Raw genomic sequence first — 24,806 nt, forward strand, 5'->3', positions numbered from 1 at the left:
ATCGTTTCTATAAAAAAAACTGGTTTGAGGTTTGAAGGGTTATAGTTAGCATGTAGTTCTCTGATGCTTTTCTGTGATATTGAAAAGTACGATCAAGAAAGGGCCACTGGGAAGGTTGTACCTCGCTCGCTTATGCATTTTTCATTTGGTTGCAGTGTACTTGTGAGTTCTTCCTGAGTTAATGGGAGGTAATGAGGTTCTTGAGGTGCCGAGCTGTCATCCCATATTACCTCGTAATTGTAATTGTATTCACGATGTATAGGAACAATATATTCAGCTAATCACACAGATGTATATATATATTCTCCGTATCTATATAATAGTCCCACCACTCCAGACACACCCAAAATGAAAACACAAAGCAACGCTGAATCCCACGAGACGACAACACACGATAGCGCAAAACATTTTCGCGGCACAGTCGATCTCAGTCCAATACGCCAATCCCAATGGTGGCGTAACAGCACTTCCATTGTTCGAATACTATCTCCTTAGATAAACTCGAGATGATGAGCGCACCAAACGCCATGGGGTATCCAAACCAAACAAACAATCATGCAACCGTACCGGGCATTTCTGCCTTGCTTTCCTCCACTGGAATCTCTGTTGTCGAAACCGCAGCTGGCTTGTCGTTCTTCAAAGCATCGACTTCGAAACTTTCCATGGGTCGCAAGCCCCATCTGTTGAAGACAACAGAGTCGACTCCCCATCCAACGGCAGGTGTTGTTAACATTTTCTCGCCGGTGAATACGGCGTTGGCACCGGCCATGAAACATAGAACTTGTTGTTCTTCGCTCAATTCTCCTCTTCCGGCAGCCAAGCGTACAATGGTTTTTGGCATGACAATTCGAGCTGTTGCTACCATTCTCAACATGTTTTCAAATTCTACCTTCTTGTTTCCTTCCAGTGGAGTTCCCTTGATGGCCACCAACATGTTCACAGGAAACGATTCTGGGTGCGAAGGTAACGTAGCCACCGTCTCCAAAAGTCCAATATGATCACTCTTGTTTTCACCCAACCCCAAAATTCCCCCAGTGCAAACGTTAATACCCGCTTCCCTCACATTCTTGATTGTATTCAATCTTTCATCATAACTTCTTGTTGTAATGACTTTTGGATAAAAATCTCTAGAAGTATCCACGTTATGATTATAAGCAGTCAATCCTGCTTCCTTGAGTTCCTGAGCTTGCTCCGCGTCAATCATTCCAAGAGTTACGCATACTTCCATGCCCATGCCACGAATCTCGCTAACCATTGTTTTAACATTTTTGAGATTGGTTTTACGACCACGCATATCACGCCAGGCGGCGCCCATACAGAAACGGGTGCTGCCATTGTCCTTAGCGATGCGGGCAGCAGCGAGGACGGATTCAACGGAGATCATTTTGGAAGCTTTGAGACCGGTTTGATAGCGTGATGATTGGGCGCAGCTGGGTGTGAGGTGTTAGCATTATCGTCTGATAAATAACAGTGGATGAAAGCAAAAGAAGAAAATCCATACATCTACATGGACCGAGTAGAACAAAACGACGATTCAAAATCACAGAGAACAAAGTAGACTCACTAAGAACAGTCCTCCGAACAACCACCAGTTTTGATATTCAACAGAGTACACATCTGGATAGCTCCCGGTATATGGAATTTCCTATGCAAACTACCTGCTCCCCAACATAATTCCATCAATGGTTTATCATAAATGGTCTTGATTTCTTCTCGCGTCCAGTTGGTGCGAGGTTCAGTTGCATTGAGAGCTTCTTGGTAAACATCTTTTTGTGATGTAACAGTGTTCTCTGTAGCTTGAGGAGGAATAGATGATACAGTACCGTAGTTTTTGGAGTTCAGGGCTTGAAGACGGAGGGGGAGAGAAATGGAAGAGAGCTTGTGGGTGTTGGAGCGGAGGGGACGAAAGAGGGTAGTCCGGAGGGTTGCCATGATATTGGAGTGATTTAGGGATTTGACGTAGGTATTCACACACTCTCTTCACCTTATGAAGCAAGTAATACGGATTAAAGAAAAGAAACCAAAATCTCTGATAAATATCTACAACTTCCAAATCAAGCTACTGTCCAATAAATCCATCGCCATTACTACCTAATGTCCAGCTAAACCAAATCGTGACTCAACGAGAGACAAAAAGGAAGGAGACAAGTCAAACCTCGAAACCAAGCTAAGTGAGGGGTTTATTTACACAACTCATTCATGTAACCCCAGATGATCCAGCGGGGCAGCTCAACAAATTATGTATCCGGGAATTGTCCACTTATCAATTGTCTCGTCTGATTGGCGGGGAAAAGCGAGAAATTCCCCGCTGTCATGACAGCAAGGTGGATCGGCCCGTGCAGAAGCTTGGGCTGAGTGACCCTTGGCATTGCCGAGGTAAGAAATGGAGAAGATCTTCCGGATATCGCATCGGCGTTTGTAGTAGCACCGAGAAGGTAAACTCTGTTATATTGTTGGGAATTTGTTAGATAGCTGTCGTGGTTGATTAATGTTTCTTCAAATCGATGCAAAAGTAGTGCAAAATAGTATAAAATTCTTAGTAATGAGATTACAGTACCAGTGAGAAAATGCTAAGCGAGAATGAAGGATTAACAATCATGTGTGGGATCCGAGGCTAAAGTTCAGTGTGAAAGTATTGGCGTTGAGACCCGAGTGACAACTGGTAGATAAGAAGTCTTGGTCTATTATCCGTTGGTCTATCTTATTAATCACCCCGTTGAAGAAGCTCATAGATTTCTTGGGAAGTTTTAGATCCCAAGGTATTTTTTGCTCTAAATTTGTGTTATCCATTAGTTTGTTTCGAAAAATGAGACCTAGTTTGATAGCTGATTCGAGATCATACTTGGCTATATCCTCGGTTTCTCTTGTTTTGCTTTGCTGTATTGTGATTTTATATTGTTGTGTGAAGATCTCAATCTAAGTGTACGACGTGGCTTCTTCTTCACGCGATAGACCTATAGCTTTGCCCTCTCTGTTGAGGCCCTCCCTTTGAAACTTGCACCTACATCAGCGCTATTGATCTCATGAACACCCGCCGCTGAATTAGATATCAGCGGTGAAAAGGTCTCCAAAGTCTCATCCACTTTGCCCAGCACTTTATTTTCCATCACCTCAATCCACTCTTTAACACACTGTACCAATCCCCCCACCTCCTCAAAAGTATTCCCGGCATGCAAACAAACCCTGACTCTTTCACTTCCCTTCTTGACTGTTGGACTCATAATTGCCCGTACGTTATAACCCGCTTTTTGACAAAAAGCAGCTAGATCCTTGGGCTCAGGTGTCTGAAGAGAGAATATGGGTGTCCAGTTTAGATCCTCGGTGAATGGGTTGGGGTTTTGGTGCTGCGGTCTGAGGTAGAGAAAATGAGGCAGTTGGGAAAGTAAAGAAGTGAAATGATGTGAGAGAGAACGGACATGAGATTGAAGGGGAGCCGTGGAGGAGGACAAAAGAAGAGAGTAAGAGGCGGCGATTAGAAGGAGAGAGGGCGTGGAGAGAGAGGTGCTATAAATGAGAGGGCGTGCGTAGTTGAGGAGGTAGTGACGCGTTAATGGTGTGGTTAGGATGATAGCTATTTGGTGTTTTAGTATATTCATTATCACCTTGTGAGATTGAGTGCGCAGTGAGAAATCCAATACAAAGGAAAGATGGAGAACATACCACCATTTCCCGCAAGTGCCTTCCCAAAAGTATGCAACCTCACAAATATCTTTCCCTCCAGTCCTAGTTCACAAACCAGTCCCCGTCCGTTCGGTCCATAAACACCAGTCGAATGTGCTTCATCTACCACAATATATCCTCTTCCTCCTTCAGTAATCCCCCCTAACCCAAAAATATTCTCGACAGTGTCTACCACGGCGCGCAGAGGACATAAATCTCCATCCATACTATACAAACTTTCCACCGCCACGAATACATTTCTCTCTCCTCCTTCTCGTTTTACACTATCCAAGGCCCTCCGCAAATCACATACATCATTATGTTCAAAGGCAATAAATCTCCTAGAACGTGACCCTCTCATCCCTTCATGCACACTAGCGTGGATTTGTTCATCGTAGATGATGACATCTTCTTTTTGAGGAACACAGGCAAAAAATGCAGAATTAGCATCAAAACCTGAGTTGAAAAGAAGAGCACCAGAGCCAATATGCGGAGAGCGATGAAATGCAGAAATTTGAGATTCAAGATCAAGTGCGAGGGGAGAATTGCCGGTTAGAAGACGGGAACCTGTACTACCTAAAGTTGGCGGGTTTGATTTTGAAACTGGTGATGACACCACGCATGTTGAAGGTGATAAATGAGATCGGAGAAGTGAAAGATATTCATTATGTAGAAGTGTGGATGTTGAGAGCGAGAGAAAATCGTTAGATGAGAAGTCGATTGGTGTAACACCAGATGTAGTTTGTATGGTAGATGGTAACGATAGATTTCGGAGCGAGGATTTCAGTGCTCGGCGTTTCAGTGCCGAGGCCATTGATTCTTCCAGTGTAGGCATTTTTGGTTTGCTATAAGATAAATGTGTGATGTGTGATTAGAACCGTGGTAACATTGTACAGATGGATACAGGTAAAGAGACAATATGATTTGATTCGTAAGTCATGACTTCTCGACTCGGGTCCGATGTTCAAAATTTGTTGAAGTCTTGCCGAGAGTTCGTTTTGCATTAGCTGGTGACATACTGTATCCAAAGCCGATACATTAGCAGACTTGGAGAATACGTGCCAGCATGGATATTTCCCGCAGATCACATTAGCATGGGTTTAAGCTATTGTGGAGATAACTCAGGGGTATATAGGAAGATTGGCCAATCGGATAAACATTTATTAGTCATTCATGCAAGCGACCCCACCATGAATCACCCCTCATTGTTTGTTCGAATTTCAACCAGCGATTGACTCAACTCCGAGCTTCTTTTCACTTGTTCGTCTGTTTGCTTTCCCTCCCTTTGGTCAAAATGTATAAACCACCACCCTCTCTCCTTTCACGCTCGCTTCCTGTCTATCATCTAACGGCATCCAACACATCTTTGGGGAAGACTATCTTTTCAACACTTCTCTGTCGACAACTGCTAGCCAAAAAGCAAATCCCATATTATTTGAAGCCGGTTTCAACAGGACCATTGAGTGAAGCTGATGATGTACATATTGAAAAATTTGCAAAAGGATCGAAAATAGCATGCTTGTTCAGATATGGTGAAGCTGTCAGCCCGCACATAGCGGCAAGGGGTGTGAAGGTGTGTTTGGTAACTTTCATTTATAACTAGGAGAGACTAAATTTTGGCTCCATTTCCCAAATGTCGACATTGTTTAGTTTTGATGGTTGGAAAGACACATGATCGAAGAACCTTCCTCGCTAACTTGGAAACACGTGCAGCCACCAAATGATTACGAGATTGTTACTGCCATCTCAGATCAAGTTAAAAAATGGACAAAAAGTAATGAAAAGAGAGGAGAAGGAATGATCATAGTGGAAGGTGCTGGTGGTGTACATTCGCCAACACCTTCTGGTACAAGTCAAGTAGATGCACTGAGACCTTTGAGGATGCCAGTGTTTCTCGTTGGTGATCCAAAATTAGGCGGGATTTCTGCAACAATTAGTGCTTGGGAGAGTATGTGAACATTCCTGCTCGGATAAAATCTGAAGGAAACCGTAAAATCACTCCGGTTAATTGTGCTGGACTAATGATGAGACAGGTTTACATCTCCGAGGGTATGACATAGACTCCGTCTTAATATTCCAGGAAGAAAAGTACGGGAATTATGCATATCTGTCTAAATACTTCCAAGAAAGAGGTGTGAACACAACAGTTATCCCGCCCCCACCAAATCAATTACCAAATCTCCAGGAGGATGAAGAATCTATGTCTTCTTACTACTCGAATGTCGCTCAATCCGGCGAGATTGAAGCTCTACTAGAAGCTTCCCATCAACGAAATATAACACGAATTGAGGATCTGGAACAAATGGCCACAAAAGCTCACGAAAAAATCTGGTATCCATTCACTCAAATGAAGCATCTCTCAGCGGATAAAATACTTCCTATAGATTCCGCATTTGGAGATTACTTCCAAACTCTGTCGACACAAAATGAATCTAAATCTGGAGAGCCAGCCCGAGAGAATCTTCTTACGCCCACATTAGATGGCTCAGGGTCCTGGTGGACCCAAGGTTTGGGTCACGGAAATCCTGCCCTGTCATTAGCCGCAGCCTATGCATCAGGTCGTTATGGACACTGCATCTTCGCTTCCACCGTCCATGCACCCTCTCTGAAACTCGCTGAGCATCTCCTTACCAACCTCAAAAATCCTCGTCTCTCTCGAGTCTTTTACTCTGATAATGGTAGCACTGGCATGGAAGTCGCTGTTAAAATGGCCTTGACTGCTGCTAGTAAGCATTACAGTTGGGGAAACAATCCCGAAAAGAGTAGAGAGGTGGGAATTATCGGACTCAAAGGCAGTTACCATGGAGATACCATAGGGGCCATGGATTTAAGTGAAGGAAGCGTTTATAACGAAAAAGTACATTGGTACAAAGGAAGAGGATTATGGTTTGACGTACCAAAAGTCTGGATGAAAGATGGGAAATGGGTAGTTTATGATGGAACCGGTCAGAATATCGAGGAGACATTTGATGAATTGGGAAGTGTGTTCAGTTCTCAGAGAGATAGTAGCAAGTTGAAGAAAAAGTATGAAGAACATATTTTGGCTGAACTTCGAAAGGCCAATGAACAGGGGATGAAATTCGGTGCCTTGGTTTTGGAGCCAATCATCCTTGGGGCGGGTGGTATGTTGTTCTGGTAAGTCACACATATCCAGCTCTTTCTCAAACCCCCTTCTGACACAAATTAAAGCGACCCCCTTTTCCAACGCACCCTAACAAACGTCATCCGTAACATTCCTGAACAACTACTCGGTGAAGCCAATCCTCCTCTCGAAGGTTACAAGTCCTCGCCAAATCAATGGACCGGACTTCCAGTCATCCACGACGAGGTATTCACAGGTCTCTACCGTCTCGGACACTTCAGTCCCTCTACACTCTTACACACACACCCGGATATCTCAGTTCATGCCAAGCTATTAACCGGTGGTCTACTACCTCTTTGCACAACCGTCGCTAGCGAGAGCATCTACGAAGCATTCCTCGGCGACGAAAAAAGCGAAGCACTTCTACACGGACATAGTTATACCGGTCATGCCGTCGGTTGCGAAGTCGCACGTATAGGTCTCGAAACCATGGACAAATTAGACAGCGATAAAAATGGCGCATGGGAGGGATTTAGAAATGACTGGAATCCTGAAACCCAAGAATCTGTTTCTAAATCTGCAACCCAGGTGAAGAGTGCAAGTGGAACTAACCAGGTCTGGAGTATATGGAGCAAATATTTTATCAACTCGATCTCTCACCTGGAGTCGGTAGACGGGGTGATTGCTCTCGGTAGTGTATTAGCTATTACCTTCAAGGATGAGCAAGGAGGAGGCTACACCTCGAGAGTCACAGAAACAGTGAGAGAAAGTATGCTGGATGGTAAGGTGGCGGGCATAGATGGGGATTGGAACATCCATGCGAGAATACTAGGGAATGTGGTGTATCTTATGGGAAGTCAAGTAATGACACCAGAACAGGTTAAGAGCATTCAAGATAGATTGGGAGGGATTTTGGGGCTGTGAGTTAAGCAGAAGCAAAGTGGAATGGGTAAAATCTACCTAAATTAAAGATCAAATCAAAATTATAAGCTTGAGATAGATTGGAAAATCTTGTTCGAACACATATGGGAGTCCAGTGCTAGGTGAGATGCTGTGTCTTATCATACTTGGTGGACAACCCATTCCTTGGATCATGTAGCGCGAGCCAAATCTTGATATCATGTGCTGAGAGCTCGCGTAGGGAAGACTGAGTGAACAGTTATGTAGGTCGATTTATAATATTTTAGTCATGTAGACTTTAGTGGATGTTGATCCGTGGGATACAGGACTTGAATACTTGATGAGAATGTATGTTGTGGAAATAAGTGTGATATTGGATGAGGCTAGGAGTCGACACATCACATTTTCATTCCCCTTCCGACAAAGAACACCTATATGCTATTTGAAAACACGGTTGGAATGAAACTATCGTAAGAATGTTCAATTTTACCTCGGATATATTCAGAGACCACTGGTAAAGATAGAAACATCAGAATTTAAGACTTTCATATATATTGGATGTGTCTAGTCTGGTGTACGCCCAGTCAGACCAGGTTCTGGTAATCTCAAGGTTTGATTAATAAGATCTGACCCGCGAGTATAACAATTAGCCCAAGAGGTCACGTTCGCAAACGAAGCGCGTATCGAGCTCAATGCTCACTACGGTACCCAAGTCCTGACAAGTATTGTTCATCGTGGCATCACGTATTTCTTTGAAATTAGTGACTTGACTATGTTCCATTCGAAAGGCAATAATTGCAGCTTTAACTGCCGCTTGTGTGTTGAGTGAATGTGTCCTCATCTGAACTTGATACATCAAGTCCAGTGAATCCCAGCCCTGCAGGAAAATAAGACCAGAGAAAACGGAGTTTCTTTCGTGATAACTATTATCATAGGAGATATCTCTACATTCCTCTGCTGAAGTGACGAAGCATTTGGGAATTCGCTTCATCATTGAGATTAGAGTGGATTCTTGAAGCATCGTGGTAATTTGGAGCACTATCCGGTCATTAGTCATTGTACTAACAAATATCACCTCAGACTCTTCTTACCTTTCATTATTTTGTACATATGACGAATTCCGATCGAAGAGGGCTGTGCATGGATTATATCCCAGCTATCAAAACACGAAGCATCTGGGCAGCACTTCACCCACCAGTCTAATCTAATGCTTGTGTGCAATGGATTCGCAACTCCTGGCTCGCAAAAATTGCGTACGCTAGCAGCGAATAAACCTCCAAACATTGCGATTTGTAAATAGGGTAACATTTCTGTACGTTCGTGATATACTGCGCGATTCCGACGTCTCAAATGAATGAAAACAAGCGAACTGAGAGTAGACTTCCGATCAAACAGGTCGCGCATCTCGTCGAGGGTCAACTTTCCCCTCTTCTTGCAGAGCTCGAACAATCCAGAAATTCCTTCTGTTTTGAAGGATTCATGAAACTCAGTACGATTTTCGGGTGCTGTAAAACACACATAGAGTCAGTACAGACTATCGTTTATACAGCTTCGAGTCACATACTCTGAATAGCCCATTCACCAATTTGACGTGCGACACCAGCGATGAGGAAATGAGGCTTGGGTTCAAAAATCTCCAGAGAAGAAGCAGCAGCCAGCTCAAATAGTAATCCAGGTAATGGAGGATGTTCAGTGTAGATATTGTGCCTACACGTGCAAATAATTAGTCTTCATGGTCGTCCCTCTGCAATAAATATATCCCAATTGAAACTCACAAAGTTTTACAACTGGACGAAAGGTGAATGAAATCTTCAATGTTGTCGAGATAGTGTGGAAGAAGTAATAAAAGATCAATAGAGCCCTTCAAGAGCGGAAAGCCGTTGGCTTTACTCAAGTTTTTCATTGTTGCTGAGACTTGAAGGAGGTCTTGGAGAGTTGTTTGTTGGTCGTAGAGGATGAGAGGTAAGATGGGGAAATTTATGTGGGGGGTCTCTTAAATATGTTCCTTGTTTGATACGTGAAAGTGAATCTAATCTACCAAGTAGACCTCCACGAAAGCAATTTGGTGCTAGCGCAAAACTGAAGTGTCTCATTGGGTATGAAAATTCACTCAATCAGCAATATTCACAACATGAATCATGGAATGATGTGTAAATAGATGTCGTTCTTGTGGTACTGGGGCAGCGGGAGCTAGCCACAATCAGTATTAGTAAGAGCTCCCGTCCTCGTAGCTGACTAATACACTTAATTCAATCCATCTCCAAATGATCTCATGTTCAACGCTTACCGCCTTATCCTATAGACATTCATACTTGTAACATAATGGCACATCAAATATACTCTTGAACCGAGTCCGCTCCTTCGATTACGCGAATTTGACAAACATCTGTGTGAACATGATCATCAGAGTCATGATGAAGTATCTCGAACCGCCATGCTTCGAAGCGAAGTCATGTCAAACATACTCGTGTAAGGAACTAGACAAGCACGAATCCAACTGTGAAATCAATCTAACCAATCATCCCAGACTCACCTAAACAGCATAGCAGCGTTCATAATCAGCGAGATAGGGAAAGACATACCTTGAAGTTAAGGAATTTCGTCACTAGATACCGATTACACAAGGTTAATTTGCCAGAACTACCCGCAACATTATTCAAGTGGAATATAGTGCAAATCTAGAACAACTTTTTCAATGAAGAAGACATTGGAGATAGCATTCTTGTGCTGAATAATATATTATAAACTAGAATTTTTTGCTATCTCATTGTGAGACATCTACGCTGTGTCACAAAAGTGACTAAAACAATCAGAACGCTGTAGCCTCTCGACTGACTCACCTCAATCAACTCTTCGCCCTTTCAAACGCTAATCAAGAAGAATCACCAAAAACACCAAAGACTCTCAATCCTCGGGCCAACGACAATTATCCCTCATCCTCCCCTGTTCCATCCTCATACTCCTCCTCACCACAGCCATCAACCCCAACGGCACCAAAAGGTCCTCTCCTAACCCCGGTTCCGTCACTTGAACTCCATCAGAAGTCGTCCACGTATAATTCCTCCTCTTCACACAAACTTCCAGTCCCTTATTTCCACCATACCCAAAGCTCGCAGTTCTCATCACTTCCTCTCCATTGCTTTCTTTGCTCCAAGTATTCCACGTTTTCCGATTCTCGTCAGTTGGCCTTCGGAAAACTCTCATAAAACTTTGATACACACAATGTTTTTCAAAGAGTCCCCACATAGGAATATGCAGATCTAATTCAGGGAATTCAAGCTCCATATTCTCGGAATCGGTGGCTGTCCATGTTCCATTGCGTACTTCATGAAGATTTTGAATTGCAATCCCGAAATTAGGAACTAGATGAGAGGTCTTGTTTGAGTCGTAGATGTCTCCTGGTTTGAGGCGGTCGAATAAGACTCCTCCTTTGTAGAAAGAGGAACTGGGATCTTCAGAGTCAATGACTATAATTCCCTCCTTCATACGCCAAGAGCGATGCAAGAGATCGAAATCCAAATGCAGGGGTTTATCGCCATAAATCCCCATGATGCGCCAGAATTTGTCGAATGGCTTACTGTTCGATAATGTAGGGTTGTTTAGAGCTGTATTATTTATTCTGGTGACGTTGAAGAGATCAACGCCAGATTTGTAGGATTCGTAATCTTTCCAGGAGGGATATGGGTATAGACCAGGCGTTTGAGTGTATTGATGGTTGATGTAGATTCTCCCTTCTTTTGTTGTTCTGTTGTGAAGACCGAAGTAATCAACATATGGGTCAGAGAGTTTGATACGTGTGTCGAAGCTATCGCATGTGCCGCTTGTTCGACGACTCCAGTGAAGGCCTGGTCCGAAGAGTAGTCGGCGGGTGCGTCAGTTATAGAAGAAAAAAATGGAAGAAAAAAAAAATAATACTTACACGGCTGGAATACAAAAGACAAGAATGATGAATATAATCCACAAGATAGCAAGAATCACCCTTGCAGCGATGATTTTTGTCCTTCTCCATGAGATAGAATATGATGTAGGCACTCGTATCGATGTACTTAAACCTAGATAGATCCTGAAACACTCATTGATGTTATCTAGATTAGAGCCCCATGAAATCGAATTCAACACAAAGAGAACAGCAGCAGCTAGAAAACAAAGATTTTGCTCGTGCTTGCGATACTCCCCTTCTGTGAATTTTTGGTTTTCGAGTGGTGTTGTAAATCGCCGAATACGATTTACAGCCCAGAAAATTGCAAGGGAATTGAATATAAAGATAAGTATGAGATACCAGAGATTTTTTCGGAAATCGGCAATTGAATCAGCAAGTTGTTGCTGATCGTCTGGCTCTTGGGGTATCTCCTCTCCGCAGTTATCTGTGCATGTGGGTTTAAAACATGGTCCAGGATGACATATTGCTGAGCATGTATACATGGGGCAATTGCGCCGTTTACCACAACGCTTTTTTCTTGAACAAGACTGACCACAGCTACCTGTATTAATCTTCATAGTTTGGGAATTATATTTTTTGCACCAGCAAGAGGGTAGCGGGCGGCCCCTACGTTTAGTAGTATTACATCCAGGGCATCTCCACTCAACACTATTTGGTGATCCGGTCGAAGTGTCAACCCATCCCCTGATACACCTAGGATGAAAGACATGATGGCAGCAATGGTAGCTCCAGATCTCTGATATATCAGCTGCAAAAGTATCTTTGCAGATAGGACAGATACATCTGATAATTTAGTTTAGCTAATGAATGATTGCAAAAAGGAGTTGACTTTGAAGTTCAGAATGACCTCATACAAAGAGAGAGATACATACATTCCATTTTCAATCTCATCTAAAATCTCATTGGCCTTTGGAGAAATCAGTGGTCTTCCATTAGCATCTACTATGCCAAGTTCTATTGATTGTCTTGGTGATTGTGGAGCTTGAGGTGTTTTTCGAAAGTAACTCGTCATATATTTTGAAAGTCTTGACATCTTGAGAAACCGCGATTTGCCGCGTCGAATCGATAATGCAAAGATAATCCTATTTATTTGTATCCAAATACGTAAAAATGCAATATTTATATGTGGAGTTGAACAATTGATACAACGAATGTAAAGAAATTAGTGGTCAGAAGTAGGATTCGGGGAGAATTGAAAAGATAAATAGGGATAAACAAGCGATTAAGCGAAGGAAAGTGCGAAGATTGGGGATCATCCAAGAATTAATGATAGAAAACAGCAAGTAGATATGAATTGTCAGCCATATAGCACGTCGGTCGGTCCTGGCTAAACGATATTTTGTTCTTGCTTTCCGGACTTTCCAAGCCTCTGCTTCCTTTTTAATCACTTTGCAAGAACTCGAACATGAGAAGAAATGTGGTAATATTGTATGCTTAATCTCCACGAGAGATAGACTTTGGGACTGTATCTTTCATCGTTCTGAAACTGTTCTAGAACACACAAATTAGGTTAGACATTCACATAGTTGCACTTTCCGTATTTATCACTAGCACTGGGTTAAGTATTGAATAAATTAATGAGAATTTGACGTCTCAGTATGGAAATGGAAGGAAAGATTGAATTTAAGTAAATTATTAATTGACATGTACGACAGCGACACTACTTGGATAATGAAGTGAACGATTTTTGTTATCAGTTCAAAGATTTTTCATTACAGAAGAGAAAGGATATTTCAACGCAAAAGGAAACGAAAGTTGATTGGTCAAAATTATTGATTGAATTATGATTGATTGTTTAAATTTGTAGGGAAAGAACGAGGAACTGTTTGCGGATCAATGTGAAATTACCAGAACGGGGAAAACCCAGAGAATGATAGGCAGAAAGCTATCTTGATGCGCTTTCGCCTCAAAAGACCAATGATCCCGATTCTAATGTATCGAAGCTACTGTCTTGGCTGCTGTCGCTGCTCTCAACTATTTCTCCTGCAGCCCTGGCTGCATCTCTAGCCTTTTTCTTCTCCGCCTTCTTCTTTTTGATTGCTCTCTTTTCCTCAGCTTCCCTCTTCTCAACTTCTCGTAATTTTGTGACTTTTTCTCGGTAGAATTCAACAGTTGATTGTGGGAAACCAATCTCATTGAAAAGGTCCTCTATTGACGAATCTTTGGAATCAATGTGCTTTGAAAGAAAGATCTTTAAATCTTGACGGTTGATCTTGTGAGCCCAGCTCACTAATTCAACAACAAAAGATACCCAGTTCAAGACGGTCTCTGAATCCATACTTCCTTCATGTGCTCGGAACTCTATAGTTCTCTTGACAGGATTTGGGAAAGGTTGGAGAAGAAATTGAAGTTTAAAAGCCATGTAGCTGAAAAAGTTATATCCATTGAACATGGCCACGACTTCGTTGATGTCAGATGTACTGAAAAGAACATCGAGTAAATTCCCCTCGAATTTGTACACACCAAGATTGGAGCGTTTATGAAGGGATCCACAATAGCGACCATTGTTCCTTGACTTCCGAAGAAGGGAGAGAATCTGAGGTTCGAAAATCCAAATAGTTGCCATGAGGTATTGAAATGGTTCAAAAGATAAGCCTTTAGTTCCATTGCCAACATGAACGTGAAGACCACATGACTGGTTGACAACAACATCGAAATGTTTCTTGAAAGCAGTTAGCATTTTGTCAATTTCCTTTAAAGCTTTCGAACCAAATTTCATGACTGGTGTTACCACTTCAAGCTCGACGAACATCGAGGATCTGTCTGCATGTTCCTCTGCATGGAATGATATGGTGGCATCTGTACCAATGGCCCATGTGTTGAATAAGTCTTGCTGATGTATTTTATTGGGATCTTTAATTGGGTTGGAAAAACGGGGAGAGTCACCGTCAATCTCTGCTTCTGTCAAAATCTCAAGCCCGGTTTCAACAATCAAAGTCTCTTTGATAAAACTATAAACCTGACCCGGGCCAAGTTTCCTGTAGTCAGGAAAGGATCCTTTTTTGAAGCGAATGCCAAGCTCAAATTCTACCCCAAACGTGAAGTCAGTAGAGAGAAATGGTGTAGACATATTGACTAACCTTTTGATATAGCACTATTTTTGATCAACCTTTTTATATGATATGACACTATTGAGTGGTAGGCTTACTACTGCAGTTCGCTTGGTCATGAGTACGCGTGTGAATATTTCAGTCAATATGGAACTTCCTAAAATAGTCATCTATTGAAATGAATTACGGGAGACTTGAGAGAAGTTATCTTTGGATAGACGTTCTGTTCTGTTCTTATATAGGCTCTCTACTATGTTTGTTCTGTTCTTCATTCGACAAAATTTCAGAGAACAAGCGAAACAATCTTCAAGGACCAATCAAGGGCACAGTGTTGATAGATTTACAACAAAGAATACCTCTTGTGCCTTGTTTATCAACAATGCCTTTGTATTAAGTGTTTATTCTTACTTGTCGTCGTCGCCGTAAGGTTAACCATAAGCTGATGAGTTCAAACAACCTCAAAGCCAAAAAAGCTGTTGTGTTATTGTCATTTCAACAACATCTAGGTATCAAATCCTTAATCTCTCTTCCAAGACGGAGCCATCATTTTGGCATGGGCATTACCCTGTATGAGGGCTCTTCGACCTCGAAATCGTTTGTTTGTTCGCCTGTTTTGCAATCGATGATAATTCCAGAGCGGTCGTAATTCCGTAAAAGCACGTGCCGGGATTTCCGTGGCACGGATCTCTCGAACAACCCCGCATTTCCCCCGCGAAGATAGGATAGTTTACCTAGGTATTTCATACTCTTTTCTAAACACCATCTCATACAATCAACTCCTTCTTTACTTGGAGGAATAGATATAAATCATTGGCAATTAAGCCGGGTACGAGAGCGGAATGATTGCGCAGACACATGCTCACCTCCCTTGCCTCCCTTGAGCATGCTTGTCAGATGTCAATGACTTTTGATGATTCTCGTGTGTCAGCTCTCGAGTGATCTGTTTTGCCATAAGATCTAGAGGTAACCAAGCCAATATACACAGCCTGTAATCCACATGGATAGTGCAGTAATTACTCCTCGTGACTTCTCATTGGCCGAAAGGGCTGAACGGGTGATATTACATGCACAGTGATGACTTAGCACACGGCTGAAGAATGGATCAAAATGAAGATCATCAATTCTATTAAGGGTTAGCGTGCTTAATTATGAGGTACTAGGTGCCCCCACTCGCCTCATTATATCTTCTTCGTATTGAGGCGAGTACTATCTATCTAAGCTAAGTAAGCCTTAGTACTGTTCCAGACTCAAAATGGTTCATATAATATCGAAGATGGCACCTCTTCTAAGAGTTCTTTTGTTCCAACCTCGATTTTTGGTAACATCATCTCATTTTGCATCATTTCCCATAACACGTTCTAACGTTGAATTTCATCATGGTTATCACAGTAAAGCCAGAAGGTGCTGAATATGACTATATTATATGCGGGTATGCTCCGTCTCTCACTACTCGATTTAGTGGTCATCTCTGATGAACGTTCTTTAGAGGTGGGACGTCCGGCGCCGTTGTTGCAGCAAGATTGGCAGAAGACCCCAACAATTCTGTTCTAGTCATCGAAGCAGGAGAGCATAATTCTCTTCTCGAGAACACTATTATGGTCGGTGGATGGTAAGAGCCTTTTCTTTTCGTTCAATGAAGTTGAGCTCAAATATCATGAGTAGGTCACAGAATTTCGACACGGAAGCAGACTGGAACATTTCCACGGAACCAAATAGGGGGATTAACAATCGCCAAATCAAAGCCAGTCGTGGCAAGTTCCTTGGTGGATCGAGCGGAGTTAACGGTACATTGTGTATCAGGGGCACACCACAAGACTACGATGACTGGGAAATGCCAGGATGGAGTGGAGAGGAAGTTTTTGGATACATGAAGAAGGTAGAATCATAATTTACTTACTTTTGCCTCGTATTGACAGTCATATAGGCAGAGAACTTCCATAACAAAGACTGGTTTGAAGCAAATGATTCGGCACATGGTCACGATGGTTTGCTGGATGTTGAGCCTCATGATCTGGTAAGCGGCATCACAGGCGATCGTTGATACAATGAACTGATCTTCTTAGGCCCCTATATCTAACATGATTTTGGATTCAATGGCCGATCAAGGTCTTCCACTTCATCCAGATATGTTCTCAACTGGCGAGACTCCAAATGGTTGTGGCCATGCACCAAGGAGTGTGTATAAAGGAGATAGAACTACCTCGGCCAACTATTTCATCAACAAAGGATCAAACCTTGCGATAAAAACTAGCACAATTGTCGATAAAGTGATTCTCGAAAGCCATGCGTTCCCTCATGAGCTGAAAGCTGCAGCTGTAAAAGTAATCGAGAAAGATGGAACAGTGAAAGAGATCCGAGCCAAGAAAGAGGTCATCATTAGTGGAGGAGCCTATTGCTCTCCAACCATTCTTATGCGATCAGGGATTGGAGCAAAGTCCGAGCTTGAATCTCATGGTATTGACTGTCAAATTGACCTCCCTGGAGTTGGGAAAAATCTTATGGATCACATGGTAGCGACCCACTATTTCTCGGTTTAACATCGCTAACAGAATCCCAGATTGTGTTCATGTTTTACGAAACAACCAAGCCAAATGTTACCAATGATTACCTCTTGTATCGTCCAAATGCTTTGGGTGAAGCTTACAGACAATGGAAAGAAGAGAAGCGTGGACCTCTCTCTACCTTTCCTTTTGGTGCATTCGCATATTCTCGCCTTGATGAGCGTCTTGCTTCGGAACCAGCTTGGACTTCAGCACCACGACAACCAGGCCGAGATCCAATGGGACTAACCAAATCACAACCAAATGTGGAGTTCTTTACTACAGAATGCTACGGTGGCCCAAAACACTACACTCAATTTCCAGACGGAGAAAAATCCCATGCCTTTTCCATCATTGCTGAATTATTCGCACCTAAGAGTAGAGGTACCGTCACTTTAAAGTCCAAAGATCCAAAGGATAACCCGGTTGTCGATCACAATTACCTAAGTGAAGAGCTGGATATCGTGGTTCTCAGCGAGGCGTGCAGATATGCGAATGAGATTATTATGAAAGGGAAAGGTACCAAGGACATAGTTGAGGGAAGTTGGCCTAAAGACTTGACGCATCATGCATACACATCAAGAGAGCAATGGGTCCCTTATATCAAAGATAACGCTACAACCTGTTACCACCCTGGAGGAACAGTCAAAATGGGCAAGGCATCGGACCCAATGGCAGTTCTCGATGAAGAACTGAGAGTTAGAGGAGTCAGGAATCTTAGAGTTGCCGATACAAGTGTCATGCCACTTCTTAATCAAGGACATACTCAAATGCCTGCATATGCTATTGGCGAGAAGGCAGCAGATTTGATAAGGGGTGTCGAGGATTTAGATTTGGCGGCATTGAAGTTGGAGAGGTATGACTCAAAGCTCGATACCAATTGATTGCAAGATGATGCGAGATTGGTGAAGATAGCAGGGAGCGTGTATGAATTATGATCGTTCGTGGCTTTGGCACCATGTAGTTTTATTGTATTTGGCACAATTTACTACAACGTTCTCTTTCATTCAATGATTTCCACGGCTGTATTACATGGTTCGTTTCACTTGTTATTTATCAACTTCCTTGATTGATTTATTAATGGCAATGAAATCGGTAATCACAATCAAGAGAATGTTCTTTCCGTTTGAGGTGATGTAAGTGACGCTCATCTGACTTTCCTCGTGAATTGCACTTTCCCGATTCTATGTCTAAGATGGCTTTCTCAATTTCACTTAAGTCATCCCTTCTCTCAAATTTCATCTCGATACCATACATTCAACAAAGATCTCAACGATGTGTATCTCAGGTGTCCATCTCTCAACTGTCCTCCTCCTCCTCATCCTTTTTACAAAATTCACCATTGCCACACTTCCACCATTACACTACACCATCACTCGTCGCGGTGGTTCATTCCCCGCTCCCGATACTGCTAATCTTACTTTCCTCCAATCCACACTCGCAGACATAAATGCCAGATTCACAAATTCCGAAAGAATATTGAAAGGGAATAAAGTCGTCAGAGTGCCCAAGAGATGGCACGATGGCCAAATTACCAATTCCACAAATTTGAAACCCCGATCTGGAACACATCTCCAACCAGGAACTACTCTTCTCGGTGAAGTCGGCAATTCTGAATCTTGGTTTACGTCATTGAAAATTGGCGAGCCTTCCCAGAATGTGGATCTTGATCTTAATATGTTGACGGCGGATTTTGCGATTATTAGTACGCCGAGTGGGAAGGGAAGTTTTTATCTCGAAGAGAGGAGTGGGACCTATAGTGTTAGTAATGATAATGAAGAGGGAAAAGGGATGAATTTTCCGGGTTGTAGGCGTGGGAAGGATATTGTGGGATTACCGTTGGGGTTTGACATGCTTGCTGGCTTCAAAGGGGATAGATATATACCGGTCAATTTTGCACATTGTAGACCGCAGAAACAGTGGATTGGTAGTCTGGGAAATAGTGGTGCAAGTCTGGGGTTGGCTATAGGAGAGGGGCTGGGACAAGTTGGGGGTTGGAAGGGAGGATTGTTGGGGCAGATTGTTAAGAGTGGAGTTGTTGATACTGAGGTCTGGAGCTTGATGCTGATTAATGGACATGAAGGGGTGTTTAGTGTGGGAGGATCTTCTTTCGAGGCGGTTAGAGAGGTGGAAGAATTGATCGAGAAGGAATTGAAGAAACTCGAAGCAGGTAGGGTAAGTGAATTCCAACCTCAAAATGATGAGTTGAAGAGGGATGTAGATGCCTCACAATCTGGAAACGATGAGTTTAAGGGGAATTCAGAGATAGGATTGATGAAGAGAGATGAATTTTCATCGGATAACAATGATGTGATTTGGAAAACGAAGGATGAAAGTGTTTGGGAATGGAGTAAAGTTCGAGGTGCAGATGGATGGTGGGAAATTCTCATGAAAGGAATTTGGGTTGACGGAAATAAAGTTATTCAGAACCAGCCGATAGTATTGGATGTAAGCTCGAATACTTTACCTCCCATTTACTTCCTCATTTCGCATTTCTCACAACCCGCTAACATCCTAAGGTCAATAGTCCCTACATAATCGGTCCACCACATCAAGTCCGCAATTTATATTCTTCCATATCCGGCTCTCGTCAACTTCCACCACCTCATGATCAGTTCCATGCCTACCCGTGTTTCAATCCACCCCACTTACTACTCGAGTTTGGCAATTTGAGAGTCAAGGTATTGGATGGCAAAAGGGATGAAGGAGGGTTTTCACCCGGAGGAAAATTCAGCTTGGGGAGGATGGAGAGAGGTAGTGGGTATTGTGTGGGAATTGTAGTAGAGGGCAGGTTTGGTAATATGGATGGCCGAAGTAGAGTAGTTGAAAACGATGGTGTGGATGGGAATGGAATGGAAGATATGTGGATTTTTGGAGAACCGTTGTTCAGAGATGTACAAGTTGCTTTTGATGTAAGTTTCTTGAAAGTTTGCTTTTTCTCTGGGCTGGATACTGACTTTCTGTGCATAGTGGAAAGAGAAAAGAGTTGGCATGCAACGACTTTGAGTCTTACTTTGACAATACCAATACTATCTGGTCCTCATCGAGTTCTAAGCAATGTTAATCTCGATTAACATATTCATTTAACATGGTTTCCTCACTCGGGAGGAACTGTATATTTGTATCAAGCAGTAGTGGAAATTTTGGAAGATCATTAGCACAATGAGTACTTAGTATCACGGGAATGGCACGTGATGTAACCTTATATTATTGTCCCACCACTTTCATCTTCAACAACACAAGTAGATCAATATGATAGGTCGAGAAAGACACAATCCATATTGTGTCTGATTCTACGCCTTGAACAGTATACGAAGTTACATCAGTATTTTCTCAATCCCGACAAACGTGCTCTTGAAACGTTACAATGTGAACTCTTTCAGGCAGCTGAACTGTCGGATCGGGTACTCGAGCTAGAGTCCAGGTAGGGCTGAGATGTAAGTGCATGCAAGCCAAGAGCGAGAAATCATTTTGGTGGAATATCTTTTTTTCCCCCTTACACAATGCTTTCAAAAGGTGCACAGCCTTTCTCCTCAAGTCCGGTCATGACCGGGCTGATGTCAGACGAATTCTCAACACATTATCAGTAGCTTATGTGCCAGTCTTCAGTCAATTATTCACTTGCGATTCCTGAAATTGACATTTTCTTTCTTTCACGCGTGCCAAGTTTATTATGATGGGAATGTCACAATCCCAGATTGAGCTATTGGAAGGACCGGCTTTGACTCCTCCACCGGGTGTTACCTCGAATTTTGATAATCCTTATTCCCTTCGACCAGCAGCCGATGCGGTCAAGATAGTGACTACTATTCTAGCCACTCTGGCTATTTTCATACGTGTATACACTAAGTGGAGGATTATTCGAGAGGTACATTTGGAAGATTGTATGTATCATGATATATGATTGTTTGAATTCGGCGCTGACTTGCTTAGATATTGCGGTTGCAGCATGGGTACTTAAAACCTCTCTAGATACTCTGTCAGATGCTGAGTAGTGAACTACAGTGCGGTTATGTTGTTTTTAACGTAACAACCGGGTTTGATCCCAATGTCTTCGGACGACATCAATGGGATATTAGATTGAAGGATTACCAAACTTTTCTCTATGTATGTATAATATATCTTGTCATTTGATGGTAGCTCATAGTGACTAGGGTACTTACATTACATCCATATCATTCGGTCTTGCGATAATGTCGATTAAGATCTCGATACTGCTACAATATATCCGACTCTTTACTGCAGGAACACGAGATTTGATGTTTTGGAGTTGCCATGCACTTATGTGGATAACTATCGTATTCTATACGATCTTGTTGTTTATGACGATTTTCATTTGTACCCCTATACCAAAGTTTTGGAACGTACTGGATACCACGGGTCACTGTCTTGATGTGAATTATCTGTTCCTAGCGACTGGGACGGCGAATACTATAACCGATTTTCTTATTATATTGCTTCCACAACCCATCATTTGGAAGCTACAGATGAGCTTCAAGGAACACGTTGGCGTCTCCGCCGTTTTCTCAACGGGACTTCTGTAAGTTCATAGGTATTGGTACATACACGTCCCCCTTTACTAATTTATCTCCAGGGCTTGCATAGCATCCATGGCTCGACTATTCGTTTCATTAAAACTACTGAAGAATCCCGACGCTACCTGGTACACGAGTATCATGTGTATTCCCTCATATGTAGAGCTAGGAGCCGGTATCATCACAAGCTGTCTACCGACATTACCGAAATTCTTCAAAACGATGTCGCAGATACCCCGCGTGTCGAGAATGTGTAGTTTTGTCTCTTCGCTCTCGAAGTCTTCTAATTCGTCTGTCGAGTCTAAAGAGTCGAAGGAGAGGAGTGATAATTCTTCCTGGAATCAACATCGCAGGATGCCGTCGGGGACAAGGGGTGAGAGGAGGGGGTCAGAAAGCTACGATGTGTTAGAGGAGTGGGAGGGACATAATGCTGCTTTTTCGACGGTCAGCTTGGGGAATACAGCGACGGCTACGGGGATGAGAAATGAAGGGGGTAATTCGCAGATGAAGTGTGTTGATGAGGAACGAGGAATCTTGAGATCGGTGCAGATTTCGATTGTTCGTCAGGGTCCATTGAGTGGTGAAGGGAGGAATGCTCCTATGGTTTGAACGATTTCATGAAAGGCGTCTTTGATGGAAAAATATTGGGATTTGAGACGGCGGGAATAAGATCTGGAATATGAGATTTTGGCAGGGATGCCAATTACAGACATGGGATACATATGCTGTGAATTTTTAGAACAAGACTTTTGCAGGTAAAAGTAGTTTATTATCACAAAATAAATTATGACACGATACTTGCAAGACATTCAATATCCTATCCTGAACGTGAACCTATTTCTTTCAGAAAGTTGATTATATAAACTAACTTCGAATCTATCGTCATTCGACTCATGAATCCGTCCACTCATCACTTATTCAAAGTGATTATAAAGTGCGTTTGCTGAAATAATAATTAAATAATAATTGGAAAACATTGCAACGATGACTCTTTACGATGTCAGCTTTGTCTCCTCGGAGCTAGTAAATCGATGTTAGAAGACAAGAATCTTTTGCGTCTACTCGACTGTTTGCCAGTCCTCTTTTGTTTCGACTTTATAATGTGATTTTAGTGGGAAAAATGGAGTACTTTTGAGAAAGTAGATACTTCTACTTTTCGAAGATATGATAGATGGTTTGTATAGAGATTTCCCGAATTCAACCTAAAGCGACTGTACTTTAGGCTAGGGAGTTGTCTGTTGTGATACTTTGATGAAATCACTCAAACACAACAAATTGTAATCTTACAAATGAATTGATATTCATGCTTGTGCTTGTGCTCTTGGCGGATTCGAGTTTGTCAGTAGGACTGCATGCCTCCTCTCGTTTGAAGGATAAGGGCTTTCATTCAAAGCACTGTTGCTAACCTTGTGGTGCACGTTCAGAATTTCTTCTAACAGAACCTTTTATATACACCTTTCGCAGATATCAAGAACCTTCCGATGACATCAGAGTTTTCAGTCCATAGAAGGTAGTTGAAACTATCTAGAACATTGGACTAGGCAATCCCAAAGCTTCCCGTGATCTCTGAAGATTGCCTCACGCGAGTCCTGCGTCATTGTAGTCTATAGATCGACCAGAGCAGTCTGTGTTAACGCAGAAGAAGAAATTATGATGATTTTATCCATTAACAACACTCCATGGCAGCGATATTACCAACGAAAAATACGCGAACGCTTGGGACCCCATCACACGGCGATCACATCCAGTCCAATTCTATTCTCCATTCGCTTTTCCAAGGCGGTACGCTCAATGTCTCCAGGCGTTGTCAAGAAGTCAAGATCGGGGTAAAGATTTACTTCACCGGCTGGTGTTCGTTCGGAAGGATAACTTGAATACTGAGATTCCTTGGTTGTTGTATCTGACTTCCTGTGTCGGTCACAACGCAACCAGGACAATAAAGCCGCGCCCGCATTGGCAAAATGTTCGTAGTGTCTGCGGAAAAAAAGGAGCAACGACGGGAAACAAGCTATTATAATGCCGCAGAATAATTCGACAGATCTATTTTGAAATCAGCGCTGTTCGTCATTAGTGGAATACTCGGAGAGAGTGTGTACTGACGTTAAGACAATGACTGGGAGAGAAGTCCATGTAGTATCGGTACTCCAGTGATCGATGTAACGATACACAAAACTTAGTGCAGCACAAATGCAAGCGCTATCACGGCATTTTCAGTAAACAGACCTTTTTCGGTGGGTCGAAAGAAGTTCAGACTTACGATAATCCTATACCAAATCCTATCATCACAAAAATCTTCCTTCTCGTCGGTATACGGAGCTTACTGACCGCAATAAGCGGTAAGACAAAAAGGTATATATCAATGGCTAATGCAATACCAGTCACTGCAAATGTGATGCGTTTTAGTAGGGCAAAACGGGGCATGAATATCATCTTAGCAAATCTTCCTCCGCCGACGGGCGTTGCGGCGTAAAATTGTACAATTGTGAGCGCTAGATAAAAAGCGGTAGAGAATGTTGCACCGATGTAAACGCAGATTTGCATCCAGCGTAAACCCTGAAAGATTTCAAGGTACGTGATGAATATAGAGAGCTTCATAGTGCCCAAAGCGGGCTGAAGGAAAATGAGATTCATGTATAATGCCTAGGAATATAAGTGACAAGTTCGACAGAAAATGGTCATGCAGAAGTTGATGAAATAAATCAAGACATACCACTAAGTTCCGTTTGGATATTATATTCAATAACGATACATCCCATTGATGAAACCCAATATTACCACCGGGAATCACCACTAATTAGATGTCAGTGCATAGTTTGCCAAAAAGAAATAGAAGCGTACATATTGTCCATGTAATAAAAAGTATCACGGCAAAGAGCTGTAGGCAAATGAGATGTTAAGTTCACGCTGTGAAGCATAGTTATAGGATGCCACTTACATAGCAAACCAGTAGAAGGACTATGATTCAATCAGCTTCCTGAAACAAGATCAACAGACTAATAAGGAAAAGAGTAAACTAACAATCGCTCCAAGAGACTTTTCGCAGGATCGCCACTTTCGTATATACTCGAATGATGAAGCATACTGTCATTGCAAAGGTCA

At 42.4% G+C, this 24,806-nt stretch overlaps 10 protein-coding genes across 10 annotated transcripts; 4 read left to right on the forward strand and 6 right to left on the reverse strand.

The window, feature by feature from the left end:
* Positions 1 to 553: 553 nt before the first annotated feature.
* Positions 554 to 1,932, reverse strand: EAE98_006977 (uncharacterized protein; the record flags this gene model as incomplete). The annotated part of the gene is made up of 2 exons (XM_038954600.1): positions 554 to 1,430; positions 1,565 to 1,932. 2 exons carry the CDS (start codon positions 1,930 to 1,932, stop codon positions 554 to 556), a joined length of 1,245 nt encoding a protein of 414 aa, XP_038809280.1.
* A 1,022-nt stretch (positions 1,933 to 2,954) lies between these two features.
* Positions 2,955 to 4,495, reverse strand: EAE98_006978 (uncharacterized protein; the record flags this gene model as incomplete). The annotated part of the gene is made up of 2 exons (XM_038954601.1): positions 2,955 to 3,571; positions 3,661 to 4,495. 2 exons carry the CDS (start codon positions 4,493 to 4,495, stop codon positions 2,955 to 2,957), a joined length of 1,452 nt encoding a protein of 483 aa, XP_038809281.1.
* Positions 4,496 to 4,954: 459 nt separating this feature from the next.
* On the forward strand, positions 4,955 to 7,666 carry EAE98_006979 (uncharacterized protein; the record flags this gene model as incomplete). The annotated part of the gene is made up of 4 exons (XM_038954602.1): positions 4,955 to 5,233; positions 5,374 to 5,608; positions 5,694 to 6,795; positions 6,850 to 7,666. 4 exons carry the CDS (start codon positions 4,955 to 4,957, stop codon positions 7,664 to 7,666), a joined length of 2,433 nt encoding a protein of 810 aa, XP_038809282.1.
* Positions 7,667 to 8,288: 622 nt separating this feature from the next.
* EAE98_006980 (uncharacterized protein) lies at positions 8,289 to 9,545 on the reverse strand (the record flags this gene model as incomplete). Its single annotated transcript, XM_038954603.1, has 4 exons — positions 8,289 to 8,680; positions 8,734 to 9,147; positions 9,207 to 9,349; positions 9,418 to 9,545. 4 exons carry the CDS (start codon positions 9,543 to 9,545, stop codon positions 8,289 to 8,291), a joined length of 1,077 nt encoding a protein of 358 aa, XP_038809283.1.
* Positions 9,546 to 10,546: 1,001 nt separating this feature from the next.
* EAE98_006981 (uncharacterized protein) lies at positions 10,547 to 12,615 on the reverse strand (the record flags this gene model as incomplete). The annotated part of the gene is made up of 3 exons (XM_038954604.1): positions 10,547 to 11,474; positions 11,562 to 12,365; positions 12,455 to 12,615. 3 exons carry the CDS (start codon positions 12,613 to 12,615, stop codon positions 10,547 to 10,549), a joined length of 1,893 nt encoding a protein of 630 aa, XP_038809284.1.
* Positions 12,616 to 13,488: 873 nt separating this feature from the next.
* EAE98_006982 (uncharacterized protein) lies at positions 13,489 to 14,652 on the reverse strand (the record flags this gene model as incomplete). The annotated part of the gene is made up of 1 exon (XM_038954605.1): positions 13,489 to 14,652. One exon carries the CDS (start codon positions 14,650 to 14,652, stop codon positions 13,489 to 13,491), a length of 1,164 nt encoding a protein of 387 aa, XP_038809285.1.
* A 1,356-nt stretch (positions 14,653 to 16,008) lies between these two features.
* On the forward strand, positions 16,009 to 18,056 carry EAE98_006983 (uncharacterized protein; the record flags this gene model as incomplete). The annotated part of the gene is made up of 6 exons (XM_038954606.1): positions 16,009 to 16,061; positions 16,119 to 16,241; positions 16,295 to 16,508; positions 16,557 to 16,646; positions 16,696 to 17,142; positions 17,190 to 18,056. The coding sequence occupies 6 exons, from the start codon at positions 16,009 to 16,011 to the stop codon at positions 18,054 to 18,056; spliced, it is 1,794 nt and encodes a 597-aa protein (XP_038809286.1).
* A 391-nt stretch (positions 18,057 to 18,447) lies between these two features.
* Positions 18,448 to 20,178, forward strand: EAE98_006984 (uncharacterized protein; the record flags this gene model as incomplete). Its single annotated transcript, XM_038954607.1, has 3 exons — positions 18,448 to 19,620; positions 19,692 to 20,084; positions 20,143 to 20,178. 3 exons carry the CDS (start codon positions 18,448 to 18,450, stop codon positions 20,176 to 20,178), a joined length of 1,602 nt encoding a protein of 533 aa, XP_038809287.1.
* A 667-nt stretch (positions 20,179 to 20,845) lies between these two features.
* Positions 20,846 to 22,316, forward strand: EAE98_006985 (uncharacterized protein; the record flags this gene model as incomplete). Its single annotated transcript, XM_038954608.1, has 5 exons — positions 20,846 to 21,056; positions 21,106 to 21,125; positions 21,178 to 21,279; positions 21,327 to 21,712; positions 21,767 to 22,316. The coding sequence occupies 5 exons, from the start codon at positions 20,846 to 20,848 to the stop codon at positions 22,314 to 22,316; spliced, it is 1,269 nt and encodes a 422-aa protein (XP_038809288.1).
* Positions 22,317 to 23,434: 1,118 nt separating this feature from the next.
* On the reverse strand, positions 23,435 to 24,787 carry EAE98_006986 (uncharacterized protein; the record flags this gene model as incomplete). The annotated part of the gene is made up of 6 exons (XM_038954609.1): positions 23,435 to 23,747; positions 23,808 to 23,903; positions 23,965 to 24,347; positions 24,418 to 24,497; positions 24,643 to 24,662; positions 24,726 to 24,787. 6 exons carry the CDS (start codon positions 24,785 to 24,787, stop codon positions 23,435 to 23,437), a joined length of 954 nt encoding a protein of 317 aa, XP_038809289.1.
* Positions 24,788 to 24,806: the final 19 nt, after the last annotated feature.

The sequence above is a fragment of the Botrytis deweyae genome (assembly GCF_014898535.1).
Source record: "Botrytis deweyae strain B1 chromosome Unknown BDEW_015, whole genome shotgun sequence".
In the NCBI taxonomy this organism is placed as follows: domain Eukaryota; kingdom Fungi; phylum Ascomycota; class Leotiomycetes; order Helotiales; family Sclerotiniaceae; genus Botrytis; species Botrytis deweyae.